Below are 16,115 nucleotides of genomic sequence, written 5' to 3' on the forward strand. Positions count from 1 at the left end.
CAAATCAGTTGTGTGTTTTATGTAATTAACACACTCCCTCGGATGCAAAACTTCGAGTAAGGCAGTGATTCATTTGTGTGGCAGGATCATGTACCTTCCAGAGACCTGCTAAATTCATAATGAGCCACTGATTTCTGGTTAGTCTGCCTTTAAAGGAAAATTCCGTTTCAACTAACTTGTTACTTTCTGTCATAGTAACTTGTATGCTTATTAGAGACTTTCTTTTTTTTTTTTTTTTTTTTGAGACGGAGTCTCGCTCTGTCACCCAGGCTGGAGTGCAGTGGCCGAATCTCAGCTCACTGCAAGCTCCGCCTCCCGGGTTCACGCCATTCTCCTGCCTCAGCCTCCCAAGTAGCTGGGACTACAGGCGCCTGCCACCTCGCCCGGCTAAGTTTTTGTATTTTTAGTAGAGACGGGGTTTCACTGTGTTAGCCAGGATGGTCTCGATCTCCGGACCTCATGATCCGCCCGTCTCGGCCTCCCAAAGTGCTGGGATTACAGGCTTGAGAGAGACTTTCTTATGTGTAGGAGGGTGCTCAGTAGGGGCTTGGCTGGAAGATGATTCATGCAGTTGTTTTCAGGCCCCCAAAGAACACAATGTTGCTGTCAGCCTTCCTGGGTCAAGGAACACAAGTTTTGTTTATGACCTTTATTACTTTAAATGAGTACACTCAGATATGTCAAACATGCATAGTAAGCTGCCAGCATATGTTAAACTTTGATTCCTTTGTACAAAGGAACTTGGAAAATTATACCCCAAAGTTTATGGAAATCTGCATTTTATAGTATTCACATTTCTGTCTTCTCAAATTAAGAATATATGTCTAAGTATCTTCCTATATCAAGCACCTTCCATAACTTCTTTAGTTTTGAATAGTTTATTGTAAACTCCAATACGTATATTTCTTGCTTTGCAAAATAAATGCATTCTTAAAATCAGTATGTGAGTAGAATCATATTTTAAGTGGGCTAAGGGAGTTCATGATTCAAAAGCTAGCATTTTGAAATGCTACAGCAAGCCTAAGTGCTGGTCTTTAAGTGTATAAATGGAATGGCATCTGTAGTGGGCTCACAATGGCTGATGAACCCTAGGGCCTTCATTTATAAACTAAAAATGGAGCTTGTCAGTTTTTGATAGCCAGAGTAGTGATTTTCGTAAACAAAGCTGCTGTAAAAAATGGCTCATTAGGTGTTTCAGATGTCAATGATAATTTCAAAAATCAGCTTGTAGGGTTATATTTTCCTGAGACCAAGTCTCACTTTGATTTTTTTCATTCCTCACCTTGAATAAAAGGAAACAGAAGGAAATTTCTTTGGGAAAAAAAGACTTGCTGTTTTTGGAGTGACTACTGAAGTGGGAAAGGGGGAGATATTTTGTGTAATTTTGATTTAGGCAGTGAAATTAAGGCTAATTCAACTTATGAAAACTTACTTCCACTTACCTTGAATGGAAAATCAGACCTTTTCATTAAGAGAAAGTGTCAAGTATTTAGCCAAGCAAATAACATTTGCTTGTAGCATCCCTTGCTTGTAGTACTCCCATTAGATAATTTCCCTGTGTGCTGTTTCATATAATGTCTTAATAAGGTTGTGCTTAATTTCTTATAAAGTCCTATGTACTTTTGAGACTATTATTGTTGCTGGTTTTCTATTTCATTTTTGTGCCTTTAGGTCTGTCCTGCCTTGGTTTTCCTTCTCCTGCCAATGGAGGAGCTTTAATGGCCTGTGCCACTGTGTTATGGGTCCTTCTGGGAACCCCTGCTAGATATGTGTCTGCTATAATGTATAAGAGTAAGCATTTCAACTGTTATTATTCCAGGAAGTTGCTGTGTTAAATGTAGAAATTAAAAGGCTGTAAAGTAAAAAAAAAAAAAAAAAAAAAAAAAAAAAAAAAATGCGTGGGGGAATTTTAGCCGACCTATGAAAATGTAATTGTGCCTTAATTACTCTAAAGTATTTGTAAAGTGGACTAAATCAAGTTGCTAAAGTAACTGTTCTGTTTTTTACTTCCTCAGCATTTAAAGGTGTTAAGTGGAAGACAAATGCCTTGCTGACAGCACTATTATGTCCGGGGTTAGTATCTCACATTCTCTTTTCCCTATGCAATTATATGCTTCCTTATACTTCATCTTGGAAAAAAAAAATCATTGTATACTATAACAAAGAGTAGGAGGGACATGAATGACCACTGTGCTTTGTGTAGTTGCAGCATTCACTTTCTGTTGTATCTGCATTCTTTCTTTCTTTTTTTTTTTTTTGGACATCTTAAGTTTTAGTACAAAGAGATGGTGATGGTGGTGCAGTATTCAATTTTTTTTTTGAGACAGGGTGTCACTCTGTCACCCAGGCTGGAGTGCAGTGGCACAATCTCGGTTCACTGCAACCTCTGCCTCCCAGTCTCAAGTGATCCTCCCACCTCAGCCTCCCTAGTAGCTGGGACTACAGGTGGGCACCATCATGCCCAACTAACTTTTGTATTTTTAGTAGAGATGCGGTTTCGCCATGTTGGCCAGGCTGATCTTGAACTCTTGACCTCAGGTGATTCACTTGCTTTGGCCTCCCAAAGTGCTGGGATTACAGGCATGAGACACCACTCCCGGCCAGTATTCAATTTTGATCTTTGTTTTTGAAGCAGAGTTCATAAATGTTTATCTCAGTTATACATTTTGCATTCTGTCATGCTAGAGTTGCAATTTATGCACGACATTTTGTTATTCTCCTTGTTGCTGCCTTCAGTGATTATTTCTTCCTGTCTCACCTAGTCACTGCAGCATCGTTAGTGACTGCAGTTTCAAGGTACAGTCATAGTCAAAGTGAGGGTGGGAGTGATGCTGTGCAGTGGCTGTCAGAGTAGCTTATCCAGTCCTATAATTATATAGATGCAGAATCTGTAGCCAAACTACAAAGTAAAGACCAAGTTGTTCTGGGTCTCACATGAAGTCAGTAAAAGGGCCAGGCTGTATATACCTCAGTGTCCCCTCTCCTGCATCCTATCTATTTCTCTTCCTGCAGTACTTCACTGATAAAGTGCTGAATTGCTTAGGGTTTTGTCTCCAAATTCCTTGATATGTTTTTGTCGTAGTCAGCTTGGACTGCCATAACAAAACACCATAGACGGAGTGGCTTAAAAACAGGTGCTAGCGTAGTTGGCTTCTGGTCAGAGCTCTCTTCTTGGCTTGCAGATGGTTGCCTTTATCCCTGTGTCCTCACATGGCAGGGCAGGGGAGAGAGAGAGAGAGAGATTGATAGACAGAGAGAGAGGCTGATACACACACACACACACACACACACACACACACACACACACACACAGAGAGAGAGAGAGAGAGTGCTGTCTCTACTTTTATTTTTTTTTTGAGATGGAGTCTCGCTCTGTTGCCCAGGCTGGAGTGCAGTGGTGTAATCTCGGCTCACTGCAAGCTCCGCCTCCTGGGTTCACACCATTCTCCTCCCTCAGCCTCCTGAGTAGCTGGGTCTACAGGCACCCGCCACCATGCCCGGCTAATTTTTTGTATTTTTAGTAGAGACGGGGTTTCACCGTGTTAGCCAAGATGGTCTCGATCTCCTGACCTCATGATCCGCCCACCTTGGCCTCCCAAAGTGCTGGGATTACAGGCGTGAGCCACCGCGCCCGGCCACTGTCTCTACTTATAAGGGTACTATCCCATCATAGGGACCTACTTAGGTCTGAAAAGCCCTGTCTCCAAATATCATCACATTGGAGGTTAGGGCTTCAACATATGAATTTGGGGGGTGGGATATGCACAACTCATTCCCATATCATGTTTCATTCATTCATAGAAAGAAAAAAATTCTCTCCTTGGCATGTTCTGAAGGACAGTCTTTTTGTTTTGTTTTTAAGGAAGTACTAATGAATTATATCTTAATTGTTATGTGGTACTTAACTTACTATTTGTAACAAAATTTCCACGTTCTTAACACTGGAAGTGTATCATCATAGGAAAACAGATCCTACACTAAAAGTTTTACAGAGTAAATTCAGTTACATGTGTGTGATATACTGATTGAGTATATCATGTCCAAAATGGGTATATCAGTGACAAAATGAGAGTAGATGAATTCATAATGCTCTGTAACTGAGTATAATGCCATCGATGATGCAATTCAGTGATATATTCAGTAGACTGATAATATTTTATCTACATATGGCTTATTATCCCTAAACTCCATGGAAATAAATAAGGTCATTGAAAGATGAGTAAGCTTATGTACAGAAAGAAAAAACAGGTCATTGATATAATTGAACATTACAAACTTGCACATTAAATACATGTACCTCAGAATTTTTTTTTTTTCTTTGAGACAGAGTCTCACTGTCACCCAGGCTGAAGGGCAGTGGCCCAACCATGGCTCACTGCAGCCTCGACCTGCTGGGCTCAAGCGATCCTCCCATCTCAACCTTCCAAGTAGCTGAGACTACAGGTATGCACCACCATGCCTGGCTAATTTTTTAAGTTTTTGTAGAGAAAATGTCTTGCAGTGTTGCCCAGGCTGGTCTTAAACTCCTGGCCTCAAGCGCTCCTCCTGCCTTGGCCTTCCAAAATATTGGGATTACAGGCATGAGACCACCATGCCTGGCCAGAATTTTTTTTTTAATTATACTTTTGACTTACTTAAAATGAGCCTAATGCACCCCCCACCCCCAATCTTGTAGAGCCATCTGCTTTTTCTATAACTTTTCAAGGGAATTAGAATGGGTGGTCTTTCCTGAGGTGATTTTTTTTTTTTTTTTTTTTTTTTTTTTTTGAGACGGAGTCTTGCTGTGTCGCTCAGGCTGGAGTGCAATGGCGCAATCTCGACTCACTGCAACCTTTGCCTCCCAGGTTCAAGTGATTCTTCTGCCTCAACCTCCCGCCCGAGTAGCTGAGATTACAGGCATGTGCCACCGCGCCAGGCTAATTTTTGTATTTTTAGTAGAGGCGGGGTTTTGCCATGTTGGCCAGGCTGGTCTTGAACTCCTGACCTCAGGTGATCCACTCGCCTCAGCCTCCCAAAGTGCTGGGATTACAGGCGTGAGCCACTGCACCTGGCCAAGGTGAACTTTTTAATATATTTTTGTAAGTAACTGATGTCCTTGACATTTTTTTGAACATTTATTGCTTCAAATTCAAGACTCAGATGAATCCATAACTGAATACGTTTGATAACAAAAGTGTCATTGTGCAAAAGTCATTATACTGGATTGTAATACAAGGAATATCACATGTAAGAATCAATCAGTAAACCATCTACTACTCTCTGCATTATTTACTCAACATCCTTATTGTGGGTTTTGCAGTTTTGTTTTTACTTATTGAAAGCACAATGCAAGGCACTGTGGAGGAAAGAAGTATAAATTGCTCCTGAAACTTTGCTTTCAAATAATTTATAATCTAGTGGGTTGTTGGGGCAGGAACAGGAGATAAGACATGTAAAGTATTAATAATTCTATCTCATAGTAATTAGGAAGAGTTATCAGACAGTATGTTTAAAATGATGTGGAGTTTCAGAGGAGGAAAAGGTAATTTCCACTTTGGGGCTCCTGGGAAGGCTTTGTAGAGGTAATGATGCTTAATTTATGATTTGAAAGATACTTAGAACTGGGCCGCTTCTGTGCTTGATTCTGTTCCCTTCCATTTCTTTCTTTCACAGCTTTGTTCAATTCATTACTGCTCCTTTCTTGCATATCTACTTTATCTCTCCACTGAGGCCCCTTTTTTCTGCTTATAAATATATTCTGCTCTTCCCTTTCTACCCCTTGGGCCCACCACTAACGCTTTTTAGAATTTTTTTGTAAATTTAAAAATAATTATATATTTTATTCCTGAGATAATGTTGCAGTTATCACATAATGCAAAGAACCACATGCAGGCATGCTATTTAAATATATATTTGTTTCAAAAATTCATTCTTTTTGGTGTACAATGCTTTGAGTTTTGACAAGTGCATAGAGTTGTGGAAGCACTACCACAATGTGAATGCAGAAAGATTCCATCAGTCTAATACTTCCCTCATGCTATCCCTTTGTAGTCAACCCCTTCCCTGACCTGAAACCCTGGTAGCCATGGATCTGTTCTCGACTCCTGGAGTTTTGCCTTTTTCAGTATGTCATATAAATAAGCCATAGAGTGAGTCAAATAGAGCCCTTTGGATCTGGTTTATTTCACTTCTTACTTTTTATTATTGAGTAGTATTCCATTGTATGGGATGTGCCATAGTTTATATATTCAGCAGATGAAGAACATTTAGGTTATTTCCAGTTTTTGGTGGTTATGAATAAATGTTGCCGTAACTGCTGTAAAACATTCATAAAATAGGTTGTTATGTGAACATAAGTTTTCATTTCTCTTGGGTAAATACTTAGGAGTGGAATTGCTAGGTCATATGAAAAGTATGTTTAACTTTATAAGAAGCTGCCTAGGCCAAATGTGGTGGCTCACGCCTGTAATCCTAGCACTTTGGGAGGCCGAGGCAGGTGAATCACCTGAGGTCAGGAGTTCGAGACCAGCCTGGCCAACATGGTGAAACCCCATCTCTACTAAAAATACAAAAACTAGCTGGGTGTGGTGGCTCATGCCTGTAATCCCAGCTACGTGGGAGGCCGTGGCAGGAGAATCGCTTGAATCCAAGAGGTGGAGGTTGCAGTGAACTGAGATTGTGTCACGGAACTCCAGCCTGGGTGACAAGAGTGAAACTCCATCTAAAAAAAAGAAAAGAAAGAAAGAAAGAAAAAGGGAAGGAAGGAAGGAAGGAAGGAAGGAAAGAAACTGTCCAATTATTTTTCAAAGTGGTTGTTACCATTTTACATTTCTACCAGCAATGTATGAGAATGCTAGTTTGTTCACATCATTGTCAGCACTTGGTATTGTCAGTTTTCTTTATCTTTTACTCATTTGAATAGGTGTGTACTGGTATTTCATTGTGGTTTGAATTTGTATTTCTATAATGACTAATGATGTTTAACATCTTTGCATGTTTTTATTTGTCTGTTCAGATCTTTTGCTTGGTTTTTAATTGGGTAGTTTGTTTTCTTATTGTTGAGTTTTGAGAGTTCTTTATATATTCTGGACACAAGTCCTTTGTGAGATATGTGATTTGCAAATATTTTCTCAGTGCTTATCTTCTTAATATCTTAACAGGGTCTTTTGCAGAATGAAAGGATTTAATTTGGATGAGTCCTATTTACCATTTTTTTTTCATTTATGGATATGCTTTTTGTATTGTGTTTAAGAACTCTGCCTAATCCAAGATCACAAAATTTTCTTCTACGTTTTCTGGTAAAAGATGCATAGTTTTATGTTTTATCTCTAGGCCTGTGATCCATTTTGACTTAATTTTTGGGTATATGTGAGTTGTGGCTCAAAGTTTTTTTTTTTTCTATTTTGTTTATGGGTGCCCTGTGGTTTCAGTACTAATGGTAGAAAAGACTGCTCTTTTTCCATTAAATTACCTTGGCACCATTGTCAAAATCAATTGCCCATATATGTTTGGCCAGTTTCTGGACTCTGTTCTTTTGCATTGATCTATGTGTCTATCAGCTCACAAATATACGGTCTTGATTGCTGTATTTTTTTTTTTTTTTTTTTTTGAGACAGAGTCTCACTCTGTCAGCCAGGCTGGAGTGCAGTGCCGTGATCTCAGCTTACTGCAACCTCCACCTCCCGGATTCAAGCGATTCTCCTGCCTCAGCCTCCCGAGTAGCTGGGATTACAGGCACCCACTACTACACCTGGCTAATTTTTGTATTTTTAGTAGAGACGAGGTTTCACCATGTTGTCCAGGCTGGTCTCAAACTCCTGACCTCAAGTGATCCGCCTGCCTTGGCCTCCCAAAGTGCTGGGATTACAGGCATGAGCCACTGCGCACAGACTGATTACTAAATTTTTGTAACAAAATTTGAAATTAGGTGATGTGAGTCCTCTAACTTTGTTGTTCTTTCTTTAAGATTGTTTTGGCTATTCTTGTTTATTTTCCTTTCCATATAAATTCTAGCATCAGCTTGCTGATATGTACAAAAAGTCCTGCTGGGATTTTGATTATGATTGCATTGAATCTATAGATCAATTTGTGGACTATTGATAGCTTCATAATATGAAACCTTCCAGTCAATGAGTACAGTATTTCTCTCCATTTATTTAGGTCCTCTTTAGTGCCTTTCATCAGCGTTTTGTAGCTCCAGCACATATTTTGTTAGATTTATACCTACATATTTTTTTCTTCCTTTTCATTCTTTTCTTTTTTTTGGTGCTATAAGTGATATTTTACAAACCGAGTTCCAGTTATTCGTTGCAGGCGTATAGAAATATAATTGATTTCAACATATTGCCCTTGTATCTTCTCACCTTGCTAAACTCACTGATTTGTTATAGGAGCTTTGTTATAGAGTCTTTGTGATTTTCTGTGTATGTAATTATGTCAGCTGTGAATGGAGACTATTGTATTTCATCCTTTCCAATCTGGATGCTTGTGTTGATGTTGCTGTATAGCACTGGCTAGACCTCTAATATGATGTTGAAAAGTGGTAAGAATGGATATCTTTGCCTCGTTCCTGATCTCAGAGGGAAAGCATCTAGTCTTTTACAACTAAGTATGTTAGCTGAGGGTTTTTCATATATGAAGTCTGTCAGGTTGAGGATTTTTCTTTCTATTCTTCCTTTGCTGAGAACTTTTTTATCAGTAATAGATTTTGGATTTTGTCAGATGCTTTTTCTGCATTTATTGAGATGATCATATGGTTTTCTTTTTTTTTAGTTTATTAATATGGTGAATTACATTGATTTGATTTCTATTTTTGACCAGTTGTGCATTCCCAGGATTAATTTCAATACTTGTTATCATTAAATTTTCAAGAAAACTCTAAAGTTAATATTACAAGAAGTGGTACTTGAAGGAATGCTCTGAGTAGCCTTATCATGGCTTTTATTCTTTTTATATATGGCTGGATTTGGTTTGCTAATACACATAGTCCCTGACTTATGATGGTTTGACTTATGGTTTTTTGATATTATGATGATGTGAAAGCAATATGCTTACAGTAGAAATCGTACTTTGAGTTTTGAATTTTGATCTTTTCCTGGGCTAGCAATAAGCTGTATGATACTCTCTTGTAATGCTGGGCAATAGCAGCGAGCTGTAGCTTCCAGTCAGCCACACAACATGAGGGCAAGCAACAGACACTCTACAGTGTACTGTGTTGCTAGCATTTTTGGATGTTTTTTTTTGTGTTTTTGCATTCCATCATGTCTACAAAATGCCCATGCTAGTCTAAGCTATGATATTTGGTAGGTTAGGTGTATTAGATGCATTTTCAACTTATAATATTTTCGACTGACAGTGGGTTTACTGGGATGTAACACAGTTGTAAATCAAGGAGCATCTGTATTTGTTGAGGACTCCTGGACTGTCTCTAAATTTCTCATTTTTTTCTCTTGTAATTTTTATCTCTGTATTTTTGCTCTACTTTCTAGATTTTGAATTTTTATATTGATTTTTGTCATTATTGCTGTTAGATTTTAGCTCCCTAGAGCTCTTTTTTTTAACCAACCTTCCTTCCTTCCTTCCTTCCTTCCTTCCTTCCTTCCTTCCTTCCTTCCTTCCTTCCTTCCTTCCTTCCTTCCTTCCTTCCTTCCTTCCTTCCTCTCTCTCTCTCTTTCTGTCTTTCTTTCTTTCTTTCTTTTCTTTTTTTTTCCAGAGTCTGGCCCCATCACCCAGGCTGGAGTGCAGTGGTGCGATTTCTGCTCACTGAAACCTCCACCTCCCAGGTTCAAAATATTCTTGTGCCTCAGCCTCAGGAGTAGCTGGGATTACAGGCTTACCACCATGTCTGGCTAACTTTTTTGTATTTTTAATAGAGACGGGGTCTCACTATGTTGCCCAGGCTGATCTCGAACTCTTGGCCTCCAGTGATCTGCCCACCTTGGCCTCCCAAAGTGCTGGGATTACAGGTATGAGCCACTGCGCCTGGCCTTGTTTTCTTAATGTTCCTTTGAAAAAGCATCTTGTCAGTGTTCCATGAGTGCAGTATCATATTATACCTCTCTTGGGTTACTAATGATAAGTATTTTTTCTCAATGAATCATTTTCTTCAGGCTGACTTTCCCTTTTTGTTTTCATTTCTATCTTTCATGCTACAGGATTTCCTCAAAGGTCTGGCAATGGCTGTTTGTATGTATGCGTATGATTAAAAGTGTGAGAATAAAATACTAAATGAATGTTATGAGTGTGTAGGGAAGCTTATAGACTTGGAACTTCACTGTTTGCTGATCTAGGTGCACTGTTTTTAGTGGACCCTCTTCTGTCAATATCTTTAGGGTTTAAGCCTTGGGATAGTAACTTTTCTCAAAGAAAACCTGGAAATTCTAATCTCCTGGCTGAAGGGTTAATGTCTGGCTGCCAGCATTCTGGGAGGTGTCTAGGGGAAAGGAGCCAGGTGTCTTGACATGTGCCATGTAGCCGCATATAGTACCCAAGCCCTTAATCATGTCTGATGTTCTCCAACCTGGAGAATAAACCTCTAGATATATGCTATAGTTAGAGTGAGGGAGATGATAGATGTATCTGCTTCTCAAAAAGCTTTCACAAAATTCTCTTCCATTAGTCACCCCACCACACTTTACTCACAGATTACCTGTTGCTGCTGGTTTCTGAGCTTTTTGTAGATTCTGTAGTGTAAATTGGGTTGCCTCTCAGCTTTCTCCACTATCTGCAATAGTTTCTGGGTTCCTTTTATTTTTTTCTGCTATCTGCTCTCCTGTTCTCCCTGTCTGTGAAGATTTTTTTTAAAAATACTTTTTTATAATTTTCCTGTGGTTTCAGAAGAAAGATTAAAGATATATATATATATATATATATATTCAGTCAGCCATTTTAGCCTAGAATTCTCTATTTTCATGTTTATTTTTTTCCACCTATAATAAATTATTGTGATAGAACATTTAGAGATACAGAAAAGCATAAGGATTAAAATAATAATCCCCTACAGTCCCATCTTTTTGAGTGAACTCGTGTTGGCCTGTTATGTTTCTAGTCTTTTTCTGTGCATGTAAATTATGATCACATAATGTATATAATTTTTCCAGCTTTATTCACTTAACAATGTGTTGTTAAATGTTAAGTCTCAATATTTTGGTTAATCATTGGAAATTCTCTGATATCATTTTTAACAACCACAGGTATTCTATTGTATTGATAATAATTCACCCTTATATAGTACTTAACTATATGTCAGATATTGTTCTAAATTCTTTGCAAATACTAACTCATTTAATCTTCCCATCAACACTATGAGGTAGATATTATTGTTATTATCCCATTTTGCAGATGAGGAAATAAGGCACAGAGTAGTGCCCATGGTCACTCAGCTAGTAAGTGGTAGAGTCAGAATTCAAATTCGGCCAGGCGTGGTGGCTGACACCTGTAATCCCAGCAGTTTGGTAGACCGAGGTGGGTGGATCAGGGATTGAGCCCAGAAGTTTGAAACCAGCCTGGGAAACCTGGCAAAACCCTGTCTTTACAAAAAATACAAAAAAATTAGCCAAGTGTGGTGGCATGCGCCTACAGTCCCAGCTACTTGAGAGGCTGAGGCAAGACAGTCACTTGAGCACAGGAGGGGGAGGTTGCAGTGAGCTGAGACTGTGCCGCTGCACTCCAGCCTGGGCGAAAGAGCGAGACCTTGTCTTAAATAAATAAATAAATAAATATGAATTCAAATTTAAGCAGTCTGGCTTGAGAGTCTGTTCTCTTAATCATGATACCAGACAATGCTTCTATATTTGTGCAATCATTTATTTTTTACATATCGTTAGATAATTTAGGTTGTTTGTATTTTATGTTAATTATAAATTATGCTTGTACAAATGTCTTTTTGTGTCGGGTTTTGTGCACTTCAGTTTATTTGCTATTGTCCTTCTACATCCTTTCATGTTCCTGTCCCATTTCTCTTCCTTTCCCAATCATCTCTCTTTATATTTATGACCCATTCTTCTTAATACTGGCAGTTTGGATCTCTCTTTTGAAAAGCATTCCTGAAAGTTGACAGATGACCTTTCTTCTTGTCAAATTCATTGCATTCGTTCCTAGTCTCCTTGATCAGTCTGTAACATTTGACAGACTATTAGCTACACTCTTTTTTTTTTTTTTTCTTTTGACATGGAGTTTTGCTCTTGTTGCCCAGGCTGAAGTGCAATGGTGGGATCTCGGTTCACTGCAACCTCTGCCTCTCAGGTTCAAGAGATTCTCCTGCCTCAGTCTCCTGAGTAGCTGGGATTACAGCCATGCATCACCACGCCCGGCTAATTTTGTATTTTTAGTAGAGACGAGGTTTCACCATGTTTGTCAGGCTGATCTTGAATCCTGACCTCAGGTGATCTGCCTGCCTCGGCCTCCCAAAGTGCTGGGATTACAGGCGTGAGCCACCGTGCCTGGTTAGCTACACTCATCTTTATGAAAAGTTCTTCCCTTTCACTATTCTTGTCATTGTACTCTTCTAGTTCTTCCACCTCTTTTTCCCTTCTCTTAACTCCCTTCTGTCATCCTTCTGACTATCAAATGTGGACTTTCTTCCTAGTTATATCCTCGCCTCTTGGTTTTTCTCTTTCCTCTCTCTCCCTTTCTTTCTCCTTCTCTTCCTCCCCATTCTTCCTCTCTCCTCTTCCTTTTTTTCTTGATTTTTGCATGCTCTCTCCTTGAGTGATGGCATCCATTTTCACGGTCAGTTTCAAGTACTATGTCTTTAGAACTGAATTTATTTATTTCTATTTATCCAACAAATTGTCCCACATGAAGTTCTTATTTTTGTTTATATTATCACCACTGTTTTGGTCACATAGGCTAAAAACTGTATTCATTCTTAGTTTTACCATTACCCTTTATTCTTTCTTCTAAAACATTTATGTACAATTCACATATCATAAAATTCACCCTTTTAAAGCCTACAATTCAGTGGTTTTTAGTATAGTCACAAAGTTATAAAACTGTCACCACTATCCTAATTCCAGAACATTTCATGACCCTCAAAAGAAACCCTCTTCATGAGAACACATGGACACAGGGAAAGGAATAACACACACTGGGGCCTGTTGGGAGGTGGGTTGTGGGGACAGAGAGCATTAGGAAAAATAGCTAATGCATGCTGGGTTTAATACCTAGGTGATGGGTTGATAGGTGCATCAAACCACCATGGCACATGTTTACCATGTAACAAACCTGCACATGTACCCTGGAACTTGAAATAAAAATAAAAAAAGAAGTCCTGTTCTTATTAGCAGACACTCTCCGTTCTCCCATCCCCTTGGCTGTGAATTTACTAATCTATTTTCTATCTCTGTGGACTTGCCTATTCTGGGCACTTAATATAAATGAATCATGAAGCATGTGACATTTTGTGTCTGACTTCTTTCACTTAGGATAATGTTTTCAAAGTCCATTCATATTGTATCATGTATCAGTACTTCATTCCTTTTTCTGATTGAATAATACTCCTTTGTATGGATGTACCGCCTTTCGTTTGATGGACATCTGGACTATTTTTACCTTTTGGATATTTTGAATTACACTGCTATAAACATTTTTTTTTTTTTTTTTTTGAGACGGAGTCTTGCTCTGTTGCCTAGGCTGGAGTGCAGTGGTGCAATCTCGGCTCACCACAACCTCTGCTTCCTGGGTTCAAGTGATTCTCCTGCCTCAGTTTCCTGAATAGCTGGGACTATAGGCACATGCCACCATGTCTGGCTAATTTTTGTATTTTTAGTAGGGACAGGGTTTCACTATGTTGGCCAGGCTGGTCTTGAACTCCTGACCTCGTGATCTGCCCACCTTGTCCTCCCAAAGTGCTGGGATTACAGGAGTGAGCCACCGTGCCTAGCCTATAAACATATTTGTACAATGTTTTGAGTGAACATCTGCTTTCAATTCTACTGCATGTATACCTATAAGTGAAATCACTGGGTCATATGGTAACTTTATGTTTATTATTTTGAGAAACTGTCAGACTGTTTTCAAACCTGGCTGCACCATTTACATCCCTATCAGTAATGTATCAGGGTTCCAGTTTCTTCGTACCCTCACCAACACTTGTTACTATCCTTTCTTTTCTTTCTTTCTTTTTTTTATTATAGCCACCTAGTGGGTATGAAGTGTTATTTTAGTTTTTTTTTTAATTTAGAAATTTATTCTGTTTAATCCACAAGCTTTACATAGCTTTAATTTAAAAAAAAAAACTGGAAAAAAAAATCAAAACAAAAACAGTGAAACTAAGACACTGTTCCAAAGTCTGGGCCCTTCCAGCCTTCCAAATACAAGAGCTCAGAAAATTTTATATACTGATTGGAAGAACAAGAGAAAAATATGAACAGAGCCATGACATTTCATTAAACAAAATTGTATGTAACTAAAAGATCCTTCCTGGGACTGGCTCATTGCCTTTACAAAAGAAAAAACAAAACAAAAACACAAAACCAGAAGAACAGAATGAGGGTCCAGTGTTCCAGATCAACTTGTTACACATCAATATAAATCCACAGTGTCCTGGCAAACAGCATGCTTTCATTTTCTGTCTCATCTTAGAGCTTGAATCCTGATTCATTTCAGCAGAAACTCCACAGGCAACAGGAAAGATTATGGCATTAAGATATTCATTTATACTTTTGTGGTAGTTCAAAACAGTGGTCTTATTTCTGGGCAAGCTTACAGAACATACAACGTCAGAAGCATAAGTTAAATGGGTGCTAAGACTCAAATGAAAAAAATGTAAAGAAAAAGAAAAACAAAAAGAAAACCACAAACCAACCAACCAACCAAACAAACAAACAAAAAAACGCTCTGGGAATAGCCAGGGCATTTAAAGGAACCATGAAAATGCTAATAGTATTTAAACCCCCCTTTTTAAAAAGGGGATTTTTTTTTTGGCTTAAAATATTTCACTCTAAATGAATTATGTCAGCTGTCAGTGAAAGAATGTCACTAATACAGTATGGACAACTTTTGCAATGTAAATCCATGCCCCTTGTTTTACATGGTGAACTTCAACCTAGCAATTATTACAACAAATGTTATAGTCTAAAACTCAAACACATTTTAGCAATTTTGAAATTGAACTGCATACAAACCAAATAAAATTTACATCATAACAAACATTTCCGCCTGAGACTGTGGGGACACTTGGGCCTTCCTCATTGATCTCAGGGCCTTTTCACACAGGTGCTTTTCTTTTTTCTTTTGATTTTTCCGAGATGGAGTCTCACTCTGTCCCCCAGGCTGGAGGCCAGTGGCGCGATCTCGGCTTACTGCAACATCCGCCTCCCGGGTTCACGCCATTCTCCTGCCTCAGCCTCCCGAGTAGCTGGGACTACAGGTGCCCCCTGCCACGCTTGGCTAATTTTATTTGTATTTTTAGTAGAAACGGGGTTTCACCGTGTTAGCCAGGATGGTGTCGCTCTCCTGACCTTGTGATCCGCCCCCCTCGGCCTCCCAAAGTGCTGGGATTACAGGCGTGAGCCACCGTGCCTGGCCAACGCAGGTGCTTTTCTAAGTCATCAAGGTTATCTTCAGCTTCACTTTCAGTCTCCTTCTTCGGCTCTGGCGCTGCCACTGGTTCTTCCTGTGCTAATGTGGTTGTGGCAGCTGCAATGACTGCAGGGGTCACAGCAGCTGCAGCAGTTGCAGCCACAGCCTTTTCCTTCTTGTGTTTTTTGTGCTTCTTGTGCTTCTTATCCTTTTTGTGTTTCTTGTCCTTCTTTTTCTTCCCACCTCCTTCTTGACTGGAATTTCTTGGTGGTGATGCTCTTGGTGTTGGGCTTTTGGCCTTTTTGACCGGTACAGCTGGTGTCCAGTTTGTAGATGGTGCCTGAGACCAGACGGGGGATGGAGGTGCTGGGGGCTTTTAAGCTGCTGGCTCAGGAGACCCGGAGACAGATCAGGAGGATGTGACCCTCCTTATAGACTGTGGGCTTGGTGAAGCAGGCTTTTTTATCTTTTTAGGTTCCAGAGTCCTGGAGAGTCTCCTAAAGGGCCTAGTATTTGGAGACAGGGACTGCCTTCTTTGGGGTGATGACGACCCTCCTCTTCGAATGGGTGGAAGACTTGAGGAGGTCTGAGGAGCTCGAGGCTGTGGTGAGGGC

At 39.5% G+C, this 16,115-nt stretch overlaps 1 protein-coding gene across 19 annotated transcripts in view; it reads left to right on the top strand.

Annotated features, from left to right (window-relative positions):
- LOC102141840 (uncharacterized) overlaps nucleotides 1-16,115 on the top strand; it is a 118,947-nt gene that overhangs the window by 61,728 nt on the left and 41,104 nt on the right. For 9 of the 19 annotated variants that reach the window (XR_010584441.1, XR_012429919.1, XR_012429918.1 and 6 more), the window contains one exon: nucleotides 2,016-2,073. Coding sequence is in view for 4 of the 19 variants with exons in the window: in XM_065538627.1 (XP_065394699.1) it covers nucleotides 2,016-2,073 (58 nt within the window). In the remaining 15 variants the exon portion in view is untranslated. Of the gene's footprint in view, nucleotides 1-1,663; nucleotides 1,792-2,015; nucleotides 2,074-4,327; nucleotides 4,444-9,851; nucleotides 9,945-16,115 lie in introns of those variants that run through there. The other 10 variants (XR_012429917.1, XR_012429916.1, XR_012429921.1 and 7 more) reach the window with 4 other exon arrangements.

Source organism: Macaca fascicularis, chromosome X, assembly GCF_037993035.2.
Source record: "Macaca fascicularis isolate 582-1 chromosome X, T2T-MFA8v1.1".
NCBI lineage: Eukaryota > Metazoa > Chordata > Mammalia > Primates > Cercopithecidae > Macaca > Macaca fascicularis.